This window comes from Poromitra crassiceps (assembly GCF_964638095.1).
Source record: "Poromitra crassiceps genome assembly, chromosome: 2".
Taxonomy (NCBI): Eukaryota; Metazoa; Chordata; class Actinopteri; order Beryciformes; family Melamphaidae; genus Poromitra; species Poromitra crassiceps.
This window is the reverse complement of record NC_139624.1, coordinates 19,912,645-19,940,080: the sequence shown is the minus strand read 5'-3', so window position 1 is coordinate 19,940,080 and position 27,436 is coordinate 19,912,645. Positions and strand designations below refer to the sequence as shown.

The window sequence follows — 27,436 nt, the reverse complement described above, 5'->3', positions numbered from 1 at the left end:
CAGAACCTATATTGTATCAGTCCTAACTACAAAAAAGCAACATGCTATAAAATGCTTTGATCTGTGTACATTTACTTGTGTCTATGCTTCAAAATGTGTTTGAGAAATCATGGAACTGTTCTTCTTCGTTTATTTTAGCGATGACCACGTGAAGTTCTTTTGCTTCCAAGTCCTGGAGCATCAGATTAAGTACAGGTAAGCAATAAATTATGAAGGAGATGGTTTTCCCTCACAGCAAACTAGAGCTGTCACTTTTTATTCGAAATTCGAATTTAACTTTGAATGTGGGGGAGGAGGGCATGTTCGAATGTATAATTGACCTGTTCGATTTTTTTTTTTTATACTATTATTATTATTATTTTTATTATTATTATTATTATTATTATTTTATTATTTTTTTAATTAACCAAAATTAACCAACTGCTGCTTGCTGGTAATGTTAATCCCATGTCAGAAAAAGTCTCCAGATTTGTCGCGTTAGTCTCTTTTGAGAAAGATTGTCTCCAGGGTCTGAAAAGTTGTCTCGAGTTGGATGCAGCCAATTTTTTTTTTTTTTTTTAATTAACCAAAAAACTTTGAATACATTCGAACATTTTGCGGGCAATTAAAGTTCGTTCGAACTTTATTTTGGGAAAAAGTGACAGCCCTACAGCAAACCTCATATTTTGTGTAGAAACAGAAATATGTTTACGTTGATCTTGTTTTACAGACACGCTGGCCTAAGTGCTGTTCAGCAGCAGCTCATCAGAGAGACTCTGATGAAATGGCTCCAGTGTCAGGTAACTTTGTTTTTACATTATACAATTTACAGTCTTATGTCTTCACGTTTGGCTGTCACGCCTGTCAGCGAAGAGTTTTTTGGTGCGCACATACTTAAAGGTGCCGTGTGTATCATTTAATCCTCAATAAATCGCGAGAACATTAATTTTGAGAGTTTAGTAAAATGACTGTAAACAAACAACAAACAAGACAATCACTGAGAAGATTGCCAGCCTCTACCCTGCTTTTTGCATTGTGAGCCACCAGGTCAGCTGTAGATGGAAGTCGTCTTCTGCATTACGTTTCAGCACAAAACAGGAAGAGGGTGTGGTTTTCCTGTGCACATGGAGCTAACGCTTTGAGAGTTTATGGAAATGGCCGTTCAGAAAAAAAACAACAACACTTGGAACATGTTGAATCTCTTCAGTTTAGAGAACATTTGGCCGAACAAGCAAAGATCCGCAGTGACAGAAAGCAACAGAGTTTATGGGAAATATGGTCGTAATTTGGAGACACGATACCACTGGTGAGATGGAGAGGCTATAATCGTCCATAGATTAGAATAGACATTAATTTATCGTAATTAATGGTATCTAAATACATTTGGCAATGATACATTGATGATTATAACAATGTGACACACAGCACCTTTTTAAGTTGATTGCAACAGAGTAGCTCTTTTGCAGACCTGTTCATGTCATTGTCATCCTATCTCCTTGGACCTCTAGCTGATGAACGGCCAGCCCGAGAAGCCCTTCATAAGGAACAAGGCGGCCCAGGTGTTCGCCTTGACGTTTGTCATGGAGTACGTGACCCTCTGGCCCAAGTTCTTCTTTGACATCCTGTCGCTGGTGGGCCTGAACCCTCACGGCGTGGACATCTACCTGCGAACACTCATGGCCATTGATGCCGAGGTGGTCGACCGGGATATCCTCCACTCCCCCGAGGCAAGGAAAGCTTCATCTTTCTACGCTCCTCCAGCTACTCCTGGCATTTCTGGAATATCACGCAATTTGGAGTAGTTTATTGCAGACAGGGAAAGTCATGTTTGTTGTTGTTTTTTTTTACAAATGGGTCATTCTAAAGGGATATGATAGGATGTATTTTTGCACTTATTTCACACGTTCCAGGATTCCTACGCAGGTCAGGAAAGTCTGGAAAAGTATTAAAAATGAATTTGATCATTTCCAGGTCTTGAATATTTTGGGAATTTTGAAAAAATGTCAGGGAAAACCTGGAAAATGGGGTTCAGGTCCCACACACACATAATCATCAAGCTTTTATGTTGTTGTAGACCGACTTTGAGTCCAAATCATACTGAACACCAGACAAAATGTTCAAAACAAATCAAGTTCTGGAAAAATTGAAAATGTGTAGAAACCCTGATATTCATTGCATTGCATTAGATGACACTTTTTACTGTTCTTTTTAAGTCGTGCAGCCGCTTCTATACGTCACTATGTGTATTAGAGCACGAGATGTGTGGGCAAGATTTTAGCCTAGGCCCCGCCCCCAGCTCCCCCGTCTGCACAGACAGAGACACAGGCCCCGCCCCCAGCTCCCCCGTCTGCACAGACAGAGACACAGGCCGCGCCCCCAGCTCCCTGGTCTGCACAGACAGAGACACAGGCCCCGCCCCCAGCTCCCCCGTCTGCACAGACAGAGACACAGGCCGCGCCCCCAGCTCCCTGGTCTGCACAGACAGAGACACAGGCCCCGCCCCCAGCTCCCCGGTCTGCACAGACAGAGACACAGGCCGCACCCCCAGCTCCCCCGTCTGCACAGACAGAGACACAGGCCGCGCCCCCCAGCTCCCCCGTCTGCACAGACAGAGACACAGGCCGCGCCCCCCAGCTCCCTGGTCTGCACAGACAGAGACACAGGCCCCGCCCCCAGCTCCCCGGTCTGCACAGACAGAGACACAGGCCGCGCCCCCAGCTCCCCCGTCTGCACAGACAGAGACACAGGCCGCGCCCCCAGCTCCCCCGTCTGCACAGACAGACACAGGCCGCGCCCCCAGCTCCCCCGTCTGCACAGACAGAGACACAGGCCCCGCCCCCAGCTCCCCCGTCTGCACAGACAGAGACACAGGCCCCGCCCCCAGCTCCCCCGTCTGCACAGACAGAGACACAGGCCCCGCCCCCAGCTCCCCGGTCTGCACAGACAGAGACACAGGCATAGAGAGAGGGAGAGAGACAGCGTCTTGTATCGAGGCCGAGAGCGTTTCAAAGCAGATAAAACACACACAGACACATGCACACATACATGCACGCACGCACGCACAGTTTAAGAAATGTCTGGAAATGAATGGAGAATGAATTCATTTCCTCATCGGTGAGACTTTGGCACGCTATGGAGAGAGCGGCTGGAACTGCGCACACGTGTGCACACAGTGTCAGAGAGAGGGAGGTGGAGGGTAAGGGTGGGACCTGCGCACCTGGACCCCTTACTTACTTCAACACCTGGGTGTGATTTGTTTCAGTAGTGTACACTAGTGAACTTGTAAATAATAAAGTAGCTTCTCCAGAGTTGACTGACTCTACCCTTCGTTCCCTCAGGAGACCCGCAGGAACACCTTGATCAAAGACACCATGCGGGAGCAGTGCATCCCCAGTCTGGTGGAGTCCTGGTTCCAGATCCTGCAGGCCTACCAGCAGTCCCACCCGGAGCTCACCTGCCAGTGTCTGGAGGTGGTGGGGGCCTATGTGTCCTGGATCGACCTCAACCTCATCGCCAACGACCGGTCAGTGACTTGACACAAAATGGTCTCATTAGCCGCTGAACAGTGCAATGCAGGGGTGAAAGTCTCTCCCCAGCATCTTCCAGCAGCCTATTCAGCAACTGAATGGCCACCACATGTATTCACTTATACAGCATAAAACCTCTATCAATAACATTTGACTCAAATTAGGGGACATTGACTTAAACATTAGAGCTGCACAATTAATCGAATATTAATCGTGATCAAGATTTTGCCTTCCCACAATCATGAAAACAAGAACATCGAAGTCGAGATCAAATGTGGCACATTCCCGTTTAGCAAATGTTGCTCTGGTTTTGTCTTGTGTTGTAAATCCAGCACACCCCTGCCCTTTCCCTCACAGTGGTGCGCTCCGCCCCTCCTCCAAAGCCCAAACACACTGTGGTGCGTGTAGCTTCAGCTCAAACACACTGTGGTGCGTGTAGCTTCAGCTCAAACACACTGTGGTGCGTGTAGCTTCAGCTCAAACATGCTGTGGTGCGTGTAGCTTCAGCTCAAACACACTGTGGTGCGTGTAGCTTCAGCTCAAACACACTGTGGTGCATGTAGCTTCAGCTCAAACACACAGTGGTGCATGTAGCTTCAGCTCAAACACACTGTGGTGCATGTAGCTTCAGCTCAAACACACTGTGGTGCATGTAGCTTCAGCTCAAGCACACTGTGGTGCATGTAGCTTCAGCTCAAACATGCTGTGGTGCATGTAGCTTCAGCTCAAACACACTGTGGTGCATGTAGCTTCAGCTCAAACATGCTGTGGTGCATGTAGCTTCAGCTCAAACACTGTGGTGCATGTAGCTTCAGCTCAAACACACTGTGGTGCGTGTAGCTTCAGCTCAAGCACACTGTGGTGCGTGTAGCTTCAGCTCAAACACACTGTGGTGCATGTAGCTTCAGCTCAAACATGCTGTGGTGCATGTAGCTTCAGCTCAAACACACTGTGGTGCATGTAGCTTCAGCTCAAACATGCTGTGGTGCATGTAGCTTCAGCTCAAACACTGTGGTGCGTGTAGCTTCAGCTCAAACACTGTGGTGCATGTAGCTTCAGCTCAAACACACTGTGGTGCATGTAGCTTCAGCTCAAACACACTGTGGTGCATGTAGCTTCAGCTCAAGCACACTGTGGTGCATGTAGCTTCAGCTCAAACACACTGTGGTGCATGTAGCTTCAGCTCAAACACACTGTGGTGCATGTAGCTTCAGCTCAAGCACACTGTGGTGCATGTAGCTTCAGCTCAAACACACTGTGGTGCGTGTAGCTTCAGCTCAAACACACTGTGGTGCATGTAGCTTCAGCTCAAGCACACTGTGGTGCATGTAGCTTCAGCTCAAACATGCTGTGGTGCATGTAGCTTCAGCTCAAACACTGTGGTGCGTGTAGCTTCAGCTCAAACACACTGTGGTGCGTGTAGCTTCAGCTCAAGCACACTGTGGTGCATGTAGCTTCAGCTCAAACACACTGTGGTGCATGTAGCTTCAGCTCAAACACACTGTGGTGCGTGTAGCTTCAGCTCAAACACACTGTGGTGCATGTAGCTTCAGCTCAAACACACTGTGGTGCATGTAGCTTCAGCTCAAACACTGTGGTGCATGTAGCTTCAGCTCAAACACTGTGGTGCGTGTAGCTTCAGCTCAAACACACTGTGGTGTGTGTAGCTTCAGCTCAAACACACTGTGGTGCATGTAGCTTCAGCTCAAACACACTGTGGTGCATGTAGCTTCAGCTCAAACACACTGTGGTGCGTGTAGCTTCAGCTCAAACACTGTGGTGCATGTAGCTTCAGCTCAAACACACTGTGGTGCGTGTAGCTTCAGCTCAAACACACTGTGGTGCATGTAGCTTCAGCTCAAACACACTGTGGTGCATGTAGCTTCAGCTCAAACACACTGTGGTGCATGTAGCTTCAGCTCAAACACTGTGGTGCATGTAGCTTCAGCTCAAACACACTGTGGTGCGTGTAGCTTCAGCTCAAACACACTGTGGTGCGTGTAGCTTCAGCTCAAACACACTGTGGTGCGTGTAGCTTCAGCTCAAACACACTGTGGTGCGTGTAGCTTCAGCTCAAACACACTGTGGTGCGTGTAGCTTCAGCTCAAACACACTGTGGTGCGTGTAGCTTCAGCTCAAACACACTGTGGTGCGTGTAGCTTCAGCTCAAACACACTGTGGTGCGTGTAGCTTCAGCTCAAACACACTGTGGTGCGTGTAGCTTCAGCTCAAACACACTGTGGTGCGTGTAGCTTCAGCTCAAACACACTGTGGTGCGTGTAGCTTCAGCTCAAACACACAGTGGTGCGCAATTTATTTTTAAACCTTCCTTGGTGTCCGGTGTTAAAAGTATTTTTTTAGTTCAAGAAATGCATGATGTTCCCAAAGTCAAAACGTAATCGAGTTAATTAATCGCGATCTCAATATTGATCAAAATAATCATGATTATCATTTTGACCATAATCGTGCAGCCCTATTGATTTAAATTTTCACACATTTGTATGCTGTAGAACAGAAGTGTAACAAAGACAGACTTTTGAAAATGGTATGTTGTGTTTCAGATGCTGTGTTAGTGATGGTGGAAAATAAAAAGTCTTCTGAGAACGTATTATTTGGCTTCCGTATTTTTTATGGGGTCGGAGGTGGGCCGCAAAAACTTTTTAGATTTTCAAGTGGGCCCTGAGTGGGAAAAGGAGTGGGAGAAGTGCTGATTTATAGATCAGGCTTATAGGGAGGATCTTAGAGTAACTCGAATTGACTAGACAACACCATGGCAAATAGGGGTGGGGGAAAAAATCGATACACCACAGTATCGCGATATTTTGCCTGACGATATTGTATCGATATTTCTTTTCTTTTTCTTTTTTCTTCTTTTTTTTTGCAGGCCATGCCATGCCACCGGGCTACTATAAACTTTAGTTCCAAGGCCAGCAGTAAACAAACGGTAGCATATTTTCATTTTGTTTTAACAGTAACAGTTTTGTCATAACAGTCATTTACAAATTCCTCAGTTACTGAATGGGCTGCACAAAATGTTTTGTGTAAGTGAAGTGAAGTTGCAAAAACTACATAAGTACAGTAGTCCACACACACATCCAGTTAAGGTGGACTGTAAGTAGACTGTAACAAACAGTTCAGTTTGTCAGGTGCATGCAACTATGACATGACTTTATGAAAGTTGTTGGTCTGTCTACTTGACAATGTTGCTGCAATAAAATGGTTGAAGTCAGATGTACAGACTGAAAAATTGTTCTTATATAAACCAGATGTTGACAAAGTTTTCCTTTGGGGACATCATTTGCAGTTGAAAAAGTGAGAAATCGCAATATTTCGAAATATTGCAATATTCAATATATCGCAATATCGATATATCGCAATATCGAAAATATCGCAGTATCGCAATACTATCGTATCGTGACTCAAGTATCGTTTCAGTATCGTATCGTGGGCATCTGGTGATTCCCACCCCTAATGGCAAATCAAGTATACACAGCCAAGTGCAGTGTGTGTGCAGTCAGCTGACGTCGCCTACTCGCCTTACAAGATTTCTGGGTATAATTAAAATTCAAACCGTTGCCCCTTGCAGCCGTTTGGGCCTGGCAATTTGCCCAATAATGCAGCTTGAATTCCCAAACTTGAAAGGCTGCAGAATGCTAAAGTCACACGATGCAGAACAGTCATCAAGTTCATAATGCATTTTGTGTTTCATTCATATTTGTGTAGAAGTCATCAGTGGATGGTTTTGTCCTGTGTGGGCAGGTTTGTGAACCTGCTGCTCAGTCAGATGTCTGTGGAGGAGCTGAGAGAGGAGGCCTGCGATTGCCTGTTTGAAATAGTCAACAAGGGCATGGACCCCGTGGATAAAACCAAGCTGGTGGAGTCTCTGTGCCAAGTGCTGCAGTCTGCTGGTTTCTTCAACGTGGAACAGGTACTGTATATTACTTCACACTGCTGGATCCTCACTTCATTCATGAGCTTTTGCTAGATGTGATTCATGTATAGCAGGGATACTCAACGTGCTTTGCCCGGGGGCCAATTTTGTGAAATGGTGTCAGCCGGAGTTTAGTCCGACAATGTTGTGCACACCAGATAGTTAGTTAGGTTAAGTTAGTTAAGTTAAGTACCGTAAATTCCGGACTATAAGACGCACCGGTGTATAAGCCGCGGGACCAAAATTGACTATTTTTTTCTTCTATAAGCCGCACCGGTCTATAAGCCGCGGGTGTTTTGATGTTTAATTACCATATGAAAGGGTTCGTGCACAGAGAGGAATGTCGGGAAAGCGATGGCTGTTTGGGGAAGCTCCCATTTATTAACATTTCAACAAAACAAAACAAAAGTCAGGTCACTAATCCCCAGACAAAATCACACAACAATAGGCTATATGTGCAGCAAACCTGTAACCAGAGAAGTCAAGTCACTAATGCTCGTCTTCCTCTTCTTCCTGCGTACTGAAACCACCAAAGTCCTCATCTTCAGTGTCGGAAACGAACAGGTTCAGGGTGGCTTCGTCAACCACTCTCCTCTCTCCTTCATTGTCACTCAAAACCAACGAACTCCTCTTCATCTATAGCTGTGTTTCCATTACAGTTTTTCGCAAAAGAATTGCGATATTTCTACAACTTCGACAATGTACAATTGCGACTTGTAGGCGTTTCCATTGAAGTTGCGTTTGAGTGATTCCCCGTTGCAGCAGCTGCCACAGTGATTACGCACGGGGATCTGCCCCATATCCCGTCCCCTGCATGCTCAAATCCAACCAATGGTCAATGGAAATCCCAACATGAAGTTACAATGCATATAAACGAGCCTGATTATCAATTCAAAAGAAAATGAGTCGCAAAATGTTGCTGGCTGCGTGAATGCAGTCAGCGCGACAGGCAGAGGAAAAAAGGTAGCCTAATAGCCTACAACTGGTCCGATTTAGAGATGGAGGGGGGAAAAGGCTGATTTGGTTCTATAATTGCACCTGAAACGTGTGCAATGTATTAGCCTACTCACAGTCACTGTATTCACTTCAGACAGCACCACCAGTGTGTGCTTTTCATCCTCTCATCTCGCCGCTGTGCCAAATGCGCGCACACAGGCAGCCTGCTGTCACCATGGACCGATTTCTGCCATTAAACATTATCTAATTTGCCCGGCTACGCTTTTGCACAACACTCGTCTTTCTGCTAGGTAGCGTTGCTTCAAAGTTTTCCACTTGCTGCGGAGGTTTTGACACGGCTATCGAACCTTACTTACCAAACTTATTTTCCGCTCCTTTTCCAAGGGATAATATGGGTCACATGACGTGCAAATGCGAAAAATGTGTTTCCATTACACTTTTGCGATAAACTGCTATATCGACACGTCTGAAAAACCACCTCATGATCATCTACTGCTCGTTCTCATGCTGTCGAGAACGAGCAAAGCTTTTTTTTGGTGAAAGAATCCTCCAGGGCGCTTCTTGTTAACAGTCCGAGTGAGTGGCAGGTCGAACGTCAAAGGCACTTCATCCATATTTATGATCTGCTCCGGTTCGATGGAATATTCCTTGATCTTCCTTTGTGTGAATTCGCCGAAGTTTGTGATTTTCTCCTGGTAGTCGGGGGAGGGAGTTGATGGGCTTGTGGCCGTTTGCTTACCGTAATTACCATATGTAAGTGGTCACGCACAGAGGGGATTGTCGGGAAAGAGATGGCTGTTTGAGGAAGCTCCCATTTACCGTATTACCGTAACATTTCAACAAAACAACATAACACAACACCACCGTTGTTTATTTTTACAGTGCACACAGTGTCCGCGGTGTGGTGAAAAGAGGGCAAGAGAGGAAATTAAAACAGAAGTGGATTTATAGTTAGAAAGAGTGCTAAAAAAGAGAGTTTTTTTTTTTTTTTTTTTTTTTTTTTCTGAAAAAATCCATAGATAAGACGCACCGTTATATAAGCCGCAGGGGCCAAAAAACGGGAAAAAAGCCGCGGCTTATAGTCCGGAATTTACGGTATATACATAAATGCCTGGGTAGCGAGCAGACGGCGGTATTTGACAATTTAGCTGGAGCTCAGTCAAACTTTATTTCACCTTAGTTTTTTATTGTGAATTAGATTCTAATTCACAATGAAAACTAAGATGAAATTATTAGAAAATGGTCGGGGGGCCACTCTGCACCCTGTCGCGGGCGGCAAGTTGAGTATCACTGATGTATAGTAACACGGAAAGTTCATTTGGACTGTTAAATATACAATACAAATAGGTTTCATGTCCCACCAAAAAGTCTTACATTATCTAAATGTACAGCCCAGAAGCATTAAAACGATGTGTCCTGTATCTGCTGTCCTGTGCACAATTGGATGTCCCTTAACAATTCATTAGATGATATTTTTCTTATACTGTCCTCTTGTTGTTGTTGTTGAATTCAGTTCCAGGTAGCATTAAAAAGTATTAAATTTGGCGTGGTGAAAGCTGCAGGTACTGCGCTCTATTGGCTTTAAAGGACTTCATACAAACACTGGGTTGTGCTTAGTTTTGCCAGCAGCCATTGTAGGTCATTGAAGATGGGAGCGATGGGAGGCCCAGGTTTACTTTAGAGCCAAATGTTCATTTTCACACAAAGAGGAGGGTAGAAGTTAAAAAAGGTCATCACACATGCTTTTCCTGTTTCTCCTCACTTCCTGCTTGGCCAAACTAAATCTCTGTGTCTTCCTTCCCATGTCAGGAGGAGGATGTGGACTTCCTGGCCAAGTTCTCTCGGCTGGTGAACGGTATGGGCCAGAGTCTGGTGCTGAGCTGGACCAAGCTGTCCAAGGGGGGCAACGTGAAGGTGGGCATGAAACGATAACCGGTTTAACGATGAACCCGTGATAAGATTCCCAATACCGTTTCAAATGTTCTTGATCATTAAAACTGTATTACCATGAGTACTGTGTTCCCGTGATTACAGCGCTTTGAAAAACAGTAAATACTGTCCATCATCAACCAAAGTTAGCAACAAAATCCCAGACGCAGACGCGCAGCTTTGGTTAATGATTTCATTCAATGTATTAGTACTTTTTGAAGATTTTCAGCACATTTACGTTGACAATACATGATAATACTGATAATCGTGAACATTTTGGTCGCTATACGAGGCATCAGCCGAGCAGCATTTTGCTAAACAAACCGCGTTTCCTGGTGGAAACCGCAATGGGACCCAAGGGAGCTAGCTTTGAGTGCTCACTCTAGCCCCAGCTGTGCGACAGTTCACACAACTTTAACACGACATGCAGATATTATACATCAAACTCTTGAGCTACTTCTGTTCTCACTCAGAATGTCCAAATATAAGCCATGTCATGTATAGTTTTTGAGATATTAACGTTTGTTTGGCTCAACGCATACTAGTTAACCGTCACAGTTCCCGGTGATTTGTTGCTGTTGTGACGTCACGCTGATTCCTCGTATAATCACGACATGAAATGTTCACATTGTGTCATCTCAACATGCAGGTGGCGGCCGACACGCTGCAGGCGCTGGAGGCCAAGGTGCCGCTGCTGCTGCAGCTGCTGGTGCACGAGGACGACGACATCTCCGCCAACATTGTGGGCTTCTGTTACGACTACCTGCACGTCCTCAAACAGGTGCGTCAGCAAAGCCACGCTCACATAGGAATCACAAGTCTAGGAACTCAGGAGGAGAACTGTTAGAGTTGGAGTACCGCAGGGTTCCCACGGGCCTGGAATTCCTGGAATGTCATGGAATATACCAGATTGTGTTTTACAGTTTTGACATATGCGTTACACATTACAAATTCTACTGAGCGAAATTGCCGCACATATTTCTTTGGACCAAGGTAGATTTTTCAGAAATGTGCTTCCGTAGACATCTGTTGCTGCGATTGCCAGTTGGGTCCAAGTTCGCCTCGCAATTTGGCATCACTCTGGGCGTGTAATGGCCACAGCCTTTTAGAATGGTTTTCAGCCCAACTGTAGTGGAACTCGTTCGTGTCACTTCTTTAGAAATAAAAATAAAAATGCATCAATTCAGGAAGGAAGAACATTTTGACATCATGGAAATTCTTGCTGGAAAGGATTGTTGTTTCTCAGTCCCTAATGGCATGCAGTTTAAGAGTGGCAAAGAAAACAACAGTATTATGACAGAACCAAGGTGTAGATTTGGCTCACAACTTCTTTTGACCTGAATTTATAACATTTAAAATCTGTTCTTCGTCTATTCATCATGACGTGTTTTCCATTGTATCCCTAGCTTCCCCAACTGACAGACCAGCAGAAAACAAATATAGAGGTGAGATTTGAGTGTGAACGGTAATGTCAAATACATTTGTACGTGTTGCCGATGAAACAATCTAACACACTACCTCTTCACAACAGGCAATCATGCTCGCTGTCATGAAGAAACTCACGTACGACGACGAGTACAATTTCGAAAACGAAGTGAGTGGCGCTCTTCATTGCCGACATTGCGTTCTCAGAGGAGAACGTGCTAAAAGGCTCTGTTGATGTGTTTGTTAGGCGATCATGAGGCTCTGTTGATCTCTGTTGTTGTTGTTGTTTGTTAGGGGGAGGATGAGGCGATGTTCGTGGAGTACAGGAAGCAGTTGAAGATGCTGCTGGACCGCCTGGCTCAGGTGTCTCCTGAGCTGCTGCTGGAAGCTGTACGCAGAGTCTTCACCAGCACCATGCAGTAAGACCCTGCTCAGGAGCACAACAACGAGTAGAAAGCTGGAAACATGCTACGGCAGCTAGACCTATATACTCGGAACGTCAGCTTGACGAGGGGTCGCAGGGGTCCCCAGCAAAATGAGTCAATTGTGTGATTTGGCTAGGATTTTCAGTGACTTAGAAGTTAGCCCACTGAGAGAATGTCGTGCATATACTCGGTAATAGCGTTCATTCTCTGCTGTTATCTCCCCATCGACATTATACTTGTGCTGTTCATGTCGGCTGTGTCGAGTCACATTTTCTAGGAGCTGCACGCCAAATATGATCAAACTATCAAATATACAGTAAATGCAAAAAACAACAACGTGTGTGTGTGTGTGTGTGTGTGTGTGTGTGTGTGTGTGTGTGTGTGTGTGTGTCAGGAGCTGGCAGACGGCTGTGTTCATGGAGGTGGAGGTATCCATCAGACTGGTGTACATGCTGGGCGAGGCCCTGCCTGCCTCTCATGGGGCTCACTTCTCTGGAGACACAACCAAGACCAATGCCCTGCAGGACATGATGAGGACGGTCAGTCACTACTAACCCCACATGCACCTCCTATCACCATGCTGACACTTCAAAAGGCTTACAATGGCCTTGTGAGCCCTGTGGGATGCTGTGCATATACATAGAATTTGGTCGAATCCCATCCGGCAGCCCTACAGCCCAAAAATCCACCCCTCCCCCCCATAATTTTGGTGATTTATTATACATAATATGTACAACAGTGAAGTTCCCTTTAGATTTGGTTGTTTTCCTTTAGTTATGGGAATGTAATGTTACGCAAATATGCAAAATATAAAATTAGGCACATATTGGATCAGTAAATAAGGTTTATCCATATTTTGTGTAAAGCCGGTATGGAATACATAGGGAGAAGAGAACCAAATTGATCGAGTATGGAGTTGATTAAAATAATAATGATAATAATAACAATAATAACGTCTGACGCACTACACAATATAACGCTACACTGAAGACTGTCTGAACAAAGTGAGAATGTTCTTCTAAACACATCGGCTAGGTAGATTTATATATTCGCACGCCATCACCCCACTGTAATGTGACAATGTTTTTGTTTGTTTGACTGTTCAGCTGGTCTCCTGTGGGGTCAGTGGATACCAACACTCCTCAGTGTCTCTGGAGTTCTTCGAGACAGTTGTTCGATATGACAAATTCTTCATTGTGGAGCCCCAGCACATTCCAAATGTTTTGGTGAGTTTCTATTTACTAGCTATAAGAAACTAAGTCTACATTTATACATTTAAACACATCAATGAATGATGTTCTCATAAGGTGTCATAATGCACCAAATTGGTTTATTCGCACGGCAGCCATATTTTATTTTGTGCCATACTCGGTGTGGGAAACTATCTGGACGACAGCAAAGCAGATGGAAACAAAGAAATCTTTCGACAAAAAATATTAAATATACAGCAAGTGGACTGATTATAATGCTAGCTCATGCTATCAGTCAGCTATTTTATATTGATCTCCAAGCCAACCTTGTTGAATTGTGTAAGTTGTAGCCGAAAGCTAAGTAAGTAACCTAACGCTAATGTTAGCTAGCAGACACAGCTAAGATAAACAACTGGACAAAGAACTGCCACTTATGTATATAATGAATGATGCTTCAGAAGGATGCTAATAATAATTCAGTTTCAATTGAATTTCCTCCATTTCCATCTGCTTTACGCTCTTCAGAATCATTTCCATCTGCTTTACGCTCTTCAGAGTTGGTTTTCCCATCCCCGATATGTCGTATATTGAATATGGCTGTCATGTGAATGAAGCAAATCAGTGTCTAATGTGTCAGCAACCTATTGTTATTCTGACTGTAATTCCCCCTGTGTGTGTAGATGGCAGCATATTGTTATTCTGACTGTAATTCCCCCTGTGTGTGTAGATGGCAGCATATTGTTATTCTGACTGTAATTCCCCCTGTATGTGTAGATGGCATCATATTGTTATTCTGACTGTAATTCCCCCTGTGTGTGTAGATGGCATCATATTGTTATTCTGACTGTAATTCCCCCTGTGTGTGTAGATGGCAGCATATTGTTATTCTGACTGTAATTCTCCCTGTATGTGTAGATGGCATCATATTGTTATTCTGACTGTAATTCCCCCTGTGTGTGTAGATGGCAGCATATTGTTATTCTGACTGTAATTCTCCCTGTATGTGTGTAGATGGCATCATATTGTTATTCTGACTGTAATTCCCCCTGTGTGTGTAGATGGCAGCATATTGTTATTCTGACTGTAATTCTCCCTGTATGTGTAGATGGCATCATATTGTTATTCTGACTGTAATTCTCCCTGTATGTGTAGATGGCAGCATATTGTTATTCTGACTGTAATTCTCCCTGTATGTGTAGATGGCAGCATATTGTTATTCTGACTGTAATTCCCCCTGTATGTGTGTAGATGGCAGCATATTGTTATTCTGACTGTAATTCTCCCTGTATGTGTAGATGGCAACATATTGTTATTCTGACTGTAATTCCCCCTGTGTGTGTAGATGGCAACATATTGTTATTCTGACTGTAATTCCCCCTGTGTGTGTAGATGGCATCATATTGTTATTCTGACTGTAATTCTCCCTGTATGTGTAGATGGCAGCATATTGTTATTCTGACTGTAATTCCCCCTGTGTGTGTAGATGGCATCATATTGTTATTCTGACTGTAATTCCCCCTGTGTGTGTAGATGGCAGCATATTGTTATTCTGACTGTAATTCCCCCTGTGTGTGTAGATGGCAGCATATTGTTATTCTGACTGTAATTCTCCCTGTATGTGTAGATGGCATCATATTGTTATTCTGACTGTAATTCCCCCTGTGTGTGTAGATGGCAGCATATTGTTATTCTGACTGTAATTCCCCCTGTGTGTGTAGATGGCAGCATATTGTTATTCTGACTGTAATTCTCCCTGTATGTGTAGATGGCAGCATATTGTTATTCTGACTGTAATTCTCCCTGTATGTGTGTAGATGGCATCATATTGTTATTCTGACTGTAATTCCCCCTGTGTGTGTAGATGGCATCATATTGTTATTCTGACTGTAATTCTCCCTGTGTGTGTAGATGGCAGCATATTGTTATTCTGACTGTAATTCTCCCTGTATGTGTAGATGGCAGCATATTGTTATTCTGACTGTAATTCCCCCTGTGTGTGTAGATGGCAGCATATTGTTATTCTGACTGTAATTCTCCCTGTATGTGTAGATGGCAGCATATTGTTATTCTGACTGTAATTCCCCCTGTGTGTGTAGATGGCATCATATTGTTATTCTGACTGTAATTCCCCCTGTGTGTGTAGATGGCATCATATTGTTATTCTGACTGTAATTCCCCCTGTGTGTGTAGATGGCAGCATATTGTTATTCTGACTGTAATTCCCCCTGTGTGTGTAGATGGCAGCATATTGTTATTCTGACTGTAATTCTCCCTGTGTGTGTAGATGGCAGCATATTGTTATTCTGACTGTAATTCCCCCTGTGTGTGTAGATGGCAGCATATTGTTATTCTGACTGTAATTCCCCCTGTGTGTGTAGATGGCAGCATATTGTTATTCTGACTGTAATTCTCCCTGTATGTGTAGATGGCAGCATATTGTTATTCTGACTGTAATTCCCCCTGTGTGTGTAGATGGCAGCATATTGTTATTCTGACTGTAATTCTCCCTGTATGTGTAGATGGCATCATATTGTTATTCTGACTGTAATTCCCCCTGTGTGTGTAGATGGCATCATATTGTTATTCTGACTGTAATTCCCCCTGTGTGTGTAGATGGCAGCATATTGTTATTCTGACTGTAATTCTCCCTGTATGTGTAGATGGCATCATATTGTTATTCTGACTGTAATTCCCCCTGTGTGTGTAGATGGCAGCATATTGTTATTCTGACTGTAATTCTCCCTGTATGTGTGTAGATGGCATCATATTGTTATTCTGACTGTAATTCCCCCTGTGTGTGTAGATGGCAGCATATTGTTATTCTGACTGTAATTCTCCCTGTATGTGTGTAGATGGCAGCATATTGTTATTCTGACTGTAATTCTCCCTGTATGTGTGTAGATGGCAACATATTGTTATTCTGACTGTAATTCCCCCTGTGTGTGTAGATGGCAACATATTGTTATTCTGACTGTAATTCCCCCTGTATGTGTAGATGGCAGCATATTGTTATTCTGACTGTAATTCCCCCTGTGTGTGTAGATGGCATCATATTGTTATTCTGACTGTAATTCCCCCTGTGTGTGTAGATGGCAGCATATTGTTATTCTGACTGTAATTCTCCCTGTATGTGTAGATGGCAGCATATTGTTATTCTGACTGTAATTCCCCCTGTGTGTGTAGATGGCATCATATTGTTATTCTGACTGTAATTCCCCCTGTGTGTGTAGATGGCAGCATATTGTTATTCTGACTGTAATTCCCCCTGTGTGTGTAGATGGCAGCATATTGTTATTCTGACTGTAATTCTCCCTGTGTGTGTAGATGGCAGCATATTGTTATTCTGACTGTAATTCCCCCTGTGTGTGTAGATGGCAGCATATTGTTATTCTGACTGTAATTCCCCCTGTGTGTGTAGATGGCAGCATATTGTTATTCTGACTGTAATTCTCCCTGTATGTGTAGATGGCAGCATATTGTTATTCTGACTGTAATTCCCCCTGTGTGTGTAGATGGCAGCATATTGTTATTCTGACTGTAATTCTCCCTGTATGTGTAGATGGCATCATATTGTTATTCTGACTGTAATTCCCCCTGTGTGTGTAGATGGCATCATATTGTTATTCTGACTGTAATTCCCCCTGTGTGTGTAGATGGCAGCATATTGTTATTCTGACTGTAATTCTCCCTGTATGTGTAGATGGCATCATATTGTTATTCTGACTGTAATTCCCCCTGTGTGTGTAGATGGCAGCATATTGTTATTCTGACTGTAATTCTCCCTGTATGTGTGTAGATGGCATCATATTGTTATTCTGACTGTAATTCCCCCTGTGTGTGTAGATGGCAGCATATTGTTATTCTGACTGTAATTCTCCCTGTATGTGTGTAGATGGCAGCATATTGTTATTCTGACTGTAATTCTCCCTGTATGTGTGTAGATGGCAACATATTGTTATTCTGACTGTAATTCCCCCTGTGTGTGTAGATGGCAACATATTGTTATTCTGACTGTAATTCCCCCTGTATGTGTAGATGGCAGCATATTGTTATTCTGACTGTAATTCCCCCTGTGTGTGTAGATGGCATCATATTGTTATTCTGACTGTAATTCCCCCTGTGTGTGTAGATGGCAGCATATTGTTATTCTGACTAATTCCCCCTGTGTGTGTAGATGGCAGCATATTGTTATTCTGACTGTAATTCTCCCTGTATGTGTAGATGGCATCATATTGTTATTCTGACTGTAATTCCCCCTGTGTGTGTAGATGGCAGCATATTGTTATTCTGACTGTAATTCCCCCTGTGTGTGTAGATGGCAGCATATTGTTATTCTGACTGTAATTCCCCCTGTGTGTGTAGATGGCAGCATATTGTTATTCTGACTGTAATTCTCCCTGTATGTGTAGATGGCAGCATATTGTTATTCTGACTGTAATTCTCCCTGTATGTGTGTAGATGGCATCATATTGTTATTCTGACTGTAATTCCCCCTGTGTGTGTAGATGGCAGCATATTGTTATTCTGACTGTAATTCCCCCTGTGTGTGTAGATGGCAGCATATTGTTATTCTGACTGTAATTCTCCCTGTATGTGTGTAGATGGCATCATATTGTTATTCTGACTGTAATTCCCCCTGTGTGTGTAGATGGCATCATATTGTTATTCTGACTGTAATTCCCCCTGTGTGTGTAGATGGCAGCATATTGTTATTCTGACTGTAATTCCCCCTGTGTGTGTAGATGGCATCATATTGTTATTCTGACTGTAATTCCCCCTGTGTGTGTAGATGGCAGCATATTGTTATTCTGACTGTAATTCCCCCTGTGTGTGTAGATGGCAGCATATTGTTATTCTGACTGTAATTCTCCCTGTGTGTGTAGATGGCATCATATTGTTATTCTGACTGTAATTCTCCCTGTATGTGTGTAGATGGCAGCATATTGTTATTCTGACTGTAATTCCCCCTGTGTGTGTAGATGGCAGCATATTGTTATTCTGACTGTAATTCCCCCTGTGTGTGTAGATGGCAGCATATTGTTATTCTGACTGTAATTCTCCCTGTATGTGTGTAGATGGCAGCATATTGTTATTCTGACTGTAATTCCCCCTGTGTGTGTAGATGGCATCATATTGTTATTCTGACTGTAATTCCCCCTGTATGTGTAGATGGCAGCATATTGTTATTCTGACTGTAATTCCCCCTGTGTGTGTAGATGGCAGCATATTGTTATTCTGACTGTAATTCCCCCTGTGTGTGTAGATGGCAGCATATTGTTATTCTGACTGTAATTCTCCCTGTATGTGTAGATGGCAGCATATTGTTATTCTGACTGTAATTCCCCCTGTATGTGTAGATGGCAGCATATTGTTATTCTGACTGTAATTCTCCCTGTATGTGTAGATGGCAGCATATTGTTATTCTGACTGTAATTCTCCCTGTATGTGTAGATGGCAGCATATTGTTATTCTGACTGTAATTCTCCCTGTATGTGTAGATGGCAGCATATTGTTATTCTGACTGTAATTCTCCCTGTATGTGTAGATGGCAGCATATTGTTATTCTGACTGTAATTCCCCCTGTGTGTGTAGATGGCATCATATTGTTATTCTGACTGTAATTCCCCCTGTGTGTGTAGATGGCGGCATATTGTTATTCTGACTGTAATTCCCCCTGTGTGTGTAGATGGCAGCATATTGTTATTCTGACTGTAATTCCCCCTGTGTGTGTAGATGGCGGCATATTGTTATTCTGACTGTAATTCTCCCTGTATGTGTGTAGATGGCAGCATATTGTTATTCTGACTGTAATTCCCCCTGTGTGTGTAGATGGCAGCATATTGTTATTCTGACTGTAATTCCCCCTGTATGTGTAGATGGCATCATATTGTTATTCTGACTGTAATTCCCCCTGTATGTGTAGATGGCAGCATATTGTTATTCTGACTGTAATTCCCCCTGTATGTGTAGATGGCAGCATATTGTTATTCTGACTGTAATTCCCCCTGTGTGTGTAGATGGCATCATATTGTTATTCTGACTGTAATTCCCCCTGTGTGTGTGTAGATGGCGTTTCTGGACCAAAGAGGACTGAGGCATAACAGCCCTAAGGTCAGGAGTAGGGTGGCTTACCTCTTCTCTAGATTCGTCAAAACCCTGCAGTAAGTCTGAGCCCGGGCCTCTGAAAAAAACACAACCACATGTAAACACCTCGCTTAACTTACACCATTTAAGACTGTTGGTTTAGTTGGTCAGTTGTGTCCAGCCAGAGACTTGACTCAGTGCTGGGCTGTGTTGGAGTTGATTGTAACGCGGCTCTGTGTTGACAGCAAGCACATGAATGGCTTTATTGAGGACATCCTCAGCAGGATCCAGGACCTGCTGGAACTCACTCCTCCTGTAAGTAGCAGCACCAGCATGCATTAGTCCTTGTTCAGCTCTCAAATATCTGCTCACACGTCACCAATGTGTTGTTGTTGTTGTAATAATAATAATAATAATCACATATTAGGGCCACAGACAGGGCGAACATAGTCACATTAATTGTTTCCTCATTTTGTTGTGGATTTTTGTTGATCTCATTTGTCCAAATCCAGGGTTACCATGGGTTCTTAGATTTCTTTGAAAGTTTGTGAAGTTGAGGAAAAACACAAGGCCTTGAAAGTTTTTGATTTAATAGACACAAATAGACATGGGTAATTGAAAATGCTTGAATTTTTATATTGTTGTGCAAGAATAGAAATCAAAGTTCTTCTGATTATTATTATTGTTTTACTTCACATGTAACAGCACATTTGAGAAGTGTTCACACATTCAAGCCTCTCTCTTTTTCATTGTTGTCTGAGATTCTGTACAGCCTGCTAGTTCTCATTTTAAAAATGTTCAGTGTTGAATTTGATGTTTAAGAAGGCGTGGGAACCCTGAAATCCCTCTTTGATCCTGCAGGAAAATGGTTTCCCGGCACTGTTGACCAGCGACGACCAGCTGTTCATGTTTGAGACGGCAGGCATGCTGATTGTGAACGGGGAGAGTCCCGCGGAGAGGAAGCAGGTCCTGATGAGGAGCCTGCTGTCCCGTCTGATGGACGCCTTCCGCCCCCTGCTGGCCAAACTGTCCCAGGAGACAGAGGAGGAGGCCCAGGCTGCCCTCGCCGACTGCCTCAGTCATGCCGTGGGCTTCGCAAGGTAAGCTGATCACTCCCGTCTCGGAGTTTCATCCTGTTTGATCCAACGCTGTATCGTTTGGTCACCACCACTCCCAGAGATGTTACACAGACCCTTCTGGAACTAACTGCCCTTCTACAACAACAACAAAGATCCTTCACTATTAACAAATGTTACTTGTTCCATTTTAAAGGTCTTAGCTAATGAAGACTGTGATGCACAGCTGATTGCACTCCAAGAATCTTTATTTGTAGAACGTGTCGAAACTATACAATATATTCTATAGTTTCTACACGTTCCGCCCTATATACTGTATATAATATCGATACAGTGTGAACCATCAAATCATCATCAGAAATGTCAACGCATCTCATCGTTTGCTCTCATCCTGTCTCCAGTCGGACCAGCAAGGCCTTCAGCAACAAGCAGACGGTGAAGCAGTGCGGCTGCACCGAGGTGTACAGAGAGTGCCTCCAGGCCTTCCTGCCCGCGCTGAGCTGCCCGGTCCAGCGGGGGGCGCTGCGCAGCTCGGTGCGCTCCTTCCTGCACCGCATGATCATCTGCCTGGAGGAGGAGGTGCTGCCCTTCATCCCCCCCGCCTCAGAACACATGCTGAAGGACTGCGATGCCAAGGACCTGCAGGAGTTCATCCCCCTCATCAGCCAGATCACCGCCAAGTTCAAGGTACCCCACAGCCTGACTCCTCAGCGGTCGATGGGGGTCGGCCCATCACGATGGTCGATGCCATCGTCCCGTCGTGCCAACCCTAGCTGAAGCCAAAACATTTAGAGAACCACTGGTAGAGGACAAGGGTTTAAATGAAAGCTGTAAAAGAGCTACCTAGCATCATGTTGCTGTTGACCAAACTGGCTCAAAGTCAGACCAGCATTAACAGTTGTCTGCTTGTTGCTTGTGCAGCGGCAGGTGTCTCCGTTCCTGCAGCAGGTGTTTATGCCTCTGGTGCTGGCCATCTTCGAGGTGCTGGGCCGGCCGGCCGAGGACAACGACCAGGCCGCCGCCCTGGAGAAACAGATGCTGAGGCGGAGCTACTTCTGCTTCATCCAGACCATCGCCAGCTCAGGCATGAACGAAGTCATGGCAAACCAGGGTAAGCTGCTTGTCCAGGCCACACAACCAATAGTTCACCAGGACAAGGTGGATTTAGCATCCCACTAAAACCAAAGCAAAGTGAAATGCATTGGGTCCTATCTCGTCTCCCAGGGCCGGAGAACATCGAGCGGGTCGTGTTCACCATCATCCAGGGAGCGGTGGACTTTCCTGACCCCATTGCTCAGAAAACCTGTTTCATCATCCTCTCCAAACTGGTGGAACTGTGGGGTAAGGGAACCTGCTTTTTACTGGGAATCTTTTGGGGCTGGGCGATATGGCCTTAAAAAAAATATATATATACAGTATATACAGTATATATATATACTAGGGGTGTCACAATACCCTCAGTTCACGATACAATACACAATATTGGGTTCACGATAATTATACGATACGATATTTATATATTTTTTTACAAAACTTGAATAATGAAAATATATTACATACATACATTTTCACACCTACACCTGATTTACATTTTTAATCTATTTATTTTTCTTAAAAATGAAAAAAAATGCAAAGGTGTTATTCAAACTAGAAACAGAGTGCTCCTTTCTAGCCTACCGTTCCTCGTTGTCGTCCTCCTCTTCATCGCTCATTTCTGCCGGACAGTACCTCATTGGTTTTCCCTCGAGGTCTCGCCTGCTTTGCACGCTCGCAGACACAGCTCGCACGCTCCCCCGGCCTCGCCCACATTTCAATTAATTGATCAAATCCATTGATCACCCAGCCCTAGAATTGCTTGTGGATCAGGAGGGAATGGATGCAGTAAACACTACTGCAGTGGTTAATTGATTGATTTGCTGAATCCTCCAGGCGGTAAAGATGGAATGGTGGGCTTCCCTGACTTCATCTACAAACACATAGTTCCTGCGTGCTTCCTGGCTCCTCTCAAACCCACCTTTGACCTCACAGACGCTCAGACAGTTCTGGTAAGTTTCCATGCAACGGAACGTCCTGTACGACTGACATGTTACACACTATTCAACACAGGCCCTGCTGTTTTTCAGACGCTGTCAGAGTGCGCTCTCACATTGAAAGTCATTCATCTCAAAAGGGTACGTCTTGATGATGCATTTTCATATATGGACACATTTTTTAATACTAGATTCCCCCCCCATTTTTTTTCATCTTTTTTCTAAATCTAGTTTTAAACCCTTTTTCACTTGCAGGGGCCAGAGTTTATTCAGTTCTTGCAACAAGAGTACCTACCATCACTTCAAGTGTCACCGGAAATCACACAGGTAAGACAGTCAACAACTTTGTCCCTGACTTGATTCTGCTGTAAAACGTGATTGTGATCACTTTAAAACCACGATGGAGGCTCACCTGGTAGAGCTTGAACAGCTAAGGCCTCGTCCTCTCTCTCCCTGCCTTTCCTGTCTGCTTATTGTTCTGTCCAATAAAGGCAAATGCTCCAACAATAATAAAAAAAAAAGCATGGTAACTATCCACAGGAAAGTCTTGAATTCAGTCTTAATTTCATCATGAAATTAAAGGTGTTAAAATGTCTTAAAGGGACCGCTCACCCTAAAATCCAAAATACATACCGTATTTTTCTTCTCACCTGTAGTGCTATTTATCCATCTACAGGAGATCATTTTGTGTTAGTTGCCTGAGTTTGGGAAATTTGGAAAGTCACTGTGACCTCACGAACGCCAATTTCAAGCTCGGTAACGCCATATCTCAGTAATACCTTGACGGAATTTCTTCACATTTGGCTCAAACGTCAAAGTCTGGACAGGCATGGATGTCGACTTGTTGGCGGAGGCATATATCCGCGGTGCGGTCGTTCTAGTTATATTACTGCACTTAAATTTGGTCAAATAAAATTTGACCCATAGCAATGCTGGTTGCTCGCTTTAGAGGCTCCCCTCCCCCCCCAATGTATTTTGTAATTCTTAAGATATTTCATGTTTCTGAGTAATGTTCTGACAGTGTTGATTAGCCACACTGTTCGCCAAATATTCTTTCACAAATAACTTAATTTTGTGCTCTAGTTAAAAGTTAAGTTAGTTGCTAAAATGGAGCAATGACTCAATGGAATGCTATAGTCGTACATATGACAGTTCAATTGTGAGTGAGGACGAGCTGGCATGTTAACTACAGTAGCTAGCTAGCTGTTAGATACATTAGCTAAGCCTGCTGCCTGCTGGCTGTAACCACATTCATCAGGCTCAAAATGCCACTCAGTGACCGAAACGCTTGTTAACCATTTCGCGTCACGCTCATTCAACTGGGCAGCAGTTTTGAAATCCGTTGACCGGTTGTTGATATCTCAGCAATAATGCAGCTATTCCTACGGAGGAAAACTGTTTCTGGCGTAAGTTGCGCTGTTTTTCTGAGTGTATCTTCTTAATGTATCTCAGAATCAGATGATGTGCGACTATACAGAACGTATGAAATAGAACGCCAACTGTTAAACAGGTAGAAAAACTGACTGGAAGGGGCTTTAAAGGAATGTCTTCCATCATTCAACCACCCACAGTTGTTATGCTGATTTTGTGCTATAAGCCAGTAAAACATCCCTAACCCCCATTTATGTCCATTCTCATGTCACATTAAAAAGGTCTCAAAAAGTGACTTTGAGAAAGCTGCAGATCGCCTGTAAACATGTCTGATGCTTGATTCAACAGGAGCTGTGTCAAGTGCTTGAGCAGCCAGATGTCAAAGTCCTGAAGAGCTACATGAAGGTACGAGCTGGTCACTGAGGGACCTGCAGCATGAGACTGGCTGCTTCTCCATGCTTCTTAGGTAAAGACCTTTCGTTGGGCTAGTTTTCCTGACCACACTCTCCTCCTCCCCTCTGTCTGTACAGGCATTCTTCCAGCGAGGCAAGCTGTAGGAAACAAATACCAACTGGGAAGTTCACTGGGATCCAAAGGACACTTCAAAGAGGAAGCGCTTTGTCCGTGCCACTTGCAACAAAATGGGACTTAGCATAGGAGCTGCTTTTGCACTTAAAAAGTCATTGCATAACAGAAGCCCAGTCTGTTGGGGAAAATGGACCGAAAAGAGGTCTGCGCCAGAGAGGAGGGGCAGCCAATTCCCTCCAGCGGCCCAAAGCCTAAGAGACGTGCTCTCCATGCGGGCTTGGCGTTTGACTGGTGTGACCACTCGACAAGATGGACAGAAGTCTATGAGTGGTGTGACCACTGAACAAGACGGACAGAAGTCTATGAGTGGTGTGACCACTGAACAAGACGGACAGAAGTCTACGAGCGGTGTGACCACTCGACAAGATGGACAGAAGTCTATGAGTGGTGTGACCACTCAACAAGACAGACAGAAGTCTACGAGGGGTGTGACCATTGAACAAGACGGACAGAAGTCTACGAGCGATGTGACCACTCAACAAGACAGACAGAAGTCTATGAGTGGTGTGACCACTCGACAAGATGGACAGAAGTCTATGACTGGTGTGACCACTCGACAAGACGGTGGTGTGACCACTCAACAAGACGGACAGAAGTCTGTGGCTGGTGTGACCACTCAACAAGACTGAGAGAAGTCTATGAAATGAAAACAGGTGTCTTGTGGAAAGTGCTTTTTAGACTAAACAGATCCATGGGAAGGATTGAAGGCCGAGTTTGGCGCCGCCTATCCCAAAACATTTAAGACGAACTACAACCCAAATGTGAGTAAAGCCCAATATCTGATGCTATAAGGCACCCACCTCCCCAGTCCACCACCAACGTCTTGACTCCTGAAGAATTCCCTACGGGGGGGGGGGGGGGGGGGGAGATTCTCTATCCTCGACTGAGCAGATGCCCTCCTCTCTCACCACAAGAAGAGGGTCATCTTACCACAGAGTCATTGAGCATGGTCATGAAATGCTTCTCTGCTATTTGCTGGTCTTTGGTGCCGGGTGATGTCATTGCCTGTCACACTTCATAGAAGATGACATCACCTGGTGCCAAAGATCATCCAATAGCAGACGGCCATTTCACTAGCATGCGTATACCACTACATGTCAGGCTTTACAACACATTTGGGTTTGGGGTTGAGTTCCTCTTTAAATGGCTAGAATGACTCAGCCTCTTGTTAGGATTTGTGAAGCATAGCTTTATTAGTCAAACAATTACAGTTAAACATGTCAACAACAACAATATATATATATATATTAGATTTTTCACATGAGTGTGTGGACAATGTTTGCTGCCACATGAATGGATTTGTAAAGAGAAAAAAGGCTGAATTGTATGATTTTTTTATTGAATATGTGGCAGTGATTTTTCTTTTTTTTATGTCGAAGAATGGATGCTTGAAGATTGAGTTTGAAGTGAATTATGTGGGAATTTTAAGTGCTTATGGCTCCGGCTTGTCTCTCTGCTCCATTTGTAGCGCGCAGGTGCGAGCGGGTCCGCCATCGTGACGCTCGCGCCGCTACAAACGGAGCAGAGACGAGGCTCATTGTGCGTCTGCCTTCCCAGGTGGACTGCATAACTCTATGGTCTTTCCCACACAGTCTGTCTCCATGTCATGAGAATGGCAACCTACAATCTCCCTCTCACTTCCCTACACTTACAAGCAAATATTATTGCTATTCTTTCAGCCATTATATTTTACGACCTAATTTGGTGTAGAGAACTCGTTTTTGAGCTACACAGCTTCTATACGGTGGTTTAGTGCTCAAGTTGAAGAGATGATCGTTAGTCGTTTCATGTTTAGTTTTCCATTAACTGGATTTTTTTTTGCGATGACGAATTGTTTGCGTTGGTGCAGGCTAACGCTGTTTTCTTTCAGATGGAAATGAACATTGACGGAGGAACAAAATGTAAATAAGAGAATAAGATGTTAAAAATGTAAATAAAGTTCCTAGGTTTCGCTTTTTTTCCTTTTTCTTTTCATCTTCATTCCCATCTGAAAACGGCTGCAAATAATGGGTTGAATTAATAGGAACCTTCATGTACATTGTATTTTATATTGAAGCATTTGTGACAGTTCAGGAGACTGAACATTTGATTATGCAATGCTAATTGCGAGCAATACTGTGAAGTACCTGTCAAACAGCAGCCCCTCAAAGAATTGTCAACGCTATCTATTGTGACGTGAAATCAATCCGTGCTAGATGACTTACTGTAGAGAGCCAAAGTCACTCCCTCTTCGGGCAAGCGATTTCATCCGCCATTCTTTTTTCCATCTATATTTTGTAAAATGCTTATGAAAATATGTTTTATTTTGTCAAACCAAGTGATTCAGCTATATTTATAATCAGGGGAGACCACAGAACATTTCACTCAGGCCAAAACTTCAAAACAGAACGGCGCGTATGCCTAAACAGGAAGTGGGTGTGACTTTGGCACTTTATCCCCATCTGCTTTTTGTAAGCACTTGCTTTGCTCTTTAGTTGTGTGTGATGTTTTCCTTGTTGCTGTGCAGATGTGAACAAGGCAAATCACCGGTGTACGCACTACGCATGCTTTCTTTCTGTTCTTCAAAACCTCCAGATGATGTGAGCCATCTGTGCTGTGTTGCTGTACATATCAAGTTGAACCTGGGCCCTAAGTGACTCATCGCAGCAACCATTTTAAAAATTGATCCAGTTTTGAACAAGAGCACCCCAGCTGCACAGGCTGCAATGTGATCAGACAGGGCACATTGACCATACCAGTGTATGTCCACTAAAAGTGCTTGTTTCTGCTGTAAAGTTGGGCATTTTAACATGGGGCTGAATGATGGGGATTGACACTCTTTTAGAGCCAGTCTCAAGTGGCCATTTGATTAACTGCAGTTTTTGATACTTCCACATTGGCCTCAATACGACCGAGCGAGACTGCCCCTTCGGCCCTGTCTCATT

At 44.0% G+C, this 27,436-nt stretch overlaps 1 protein-coding gene across 1 annotated transcript in view; it reads left to right on the top strand.

Moving 5' to 3' along the window:
- Positions 1 to 25,303, top strand: part of xpot (exportin, tRNA (nuclear export receptor for tRNAs)) — a 32,524-nt gene extending 7,221 nt beyond the window's left edge. The window contains exons 3-25 of the mRNA XM_083658132.1: positions 139 to 195; positions 710 to 779; positions 1,488 to 1,706; positions 3,318 to 3,502; positions 7,266 to 7,434; positions 10,204 to 10,308; positions 10,973 to 11,104; positions 11,730 to 11,768; positions 11,855 to 11,917; positions 12,043 to 12,167; positions 12,568 to 12,712; positions 13,280 to 13,399; positions 19,430 to 19,524; positions 19,693 to 19,762; positions 20,309 to 20,547; positions 20,925 to 21,210; positions 21,445 to 21,634; positions 21,748 to 21,864; positions 22,453 to 22,568; positions 22,647 to 22,694; positions 22,809 to 22,880; positions 24,273 to 24,329; positions 24,455 to 25,303. Of these exons, the coding sequence (XP_083514258.1) occupies positions 139 to 195; positions 710 to 779; positions 1,488 to 1,706; positions 3,318 to 3,502; positions 7,266 to 7,434; positions 10,204 to 10,308; positions 10,973 to 11,104; positions 11,730 to 11,768; positions 11,855 to 11,917; positions 12,043 to 12,167; positions 12,568 to 12,712; positions 13,280 to 13,399; positions 19,430 to 19,524; positions 19,693 to 19,762; positions 20,309 to 20,547; positions 20,925 to 21,210; positions 21,445 to 21,634; positions 21,748 to 21,864; positions 22,453 to 22,568; positions 22,647 to 22,694; positions 22,809 to 22,880; positions 24,273 to 24,329; positions 24,455 to 24,481 (2,746 nt within the window). The 3' untranslated portion in view covers positions 24,482 to 25,303. The remainder of the gene's footprint in view (positions 1 to 138; positions 196 to 709; positions 780 to 1,487; positions 1,707 to 3,317; positions 3,503 to 7,265; positions 7,435 to 10,203; positions 10,309 to 10,972; positions 11,105 to 11,729; positions 11,769 to 11,854; positions 11,918 to 12,042; positions 12,168 to 12,567; positions 12,713 to 13,279; positions 13,400 to 19,429; positions 19,525 to 19,692; positions 19,763 to 20,308; positions 20,548 to 20,924; positions 21,211 to 21,444; positions 21,635 to 21,747; positions 21,865 to 22,452; positions 22,569 to 22,646; positions 22,695 to 22,808; positions 22,881 to 24,272; positions 24,330 to 24,454) is intronic.
- The last annotated feature ends 2,133 nt before the right edge of the window (positions 25,304 to 27,436 follow it).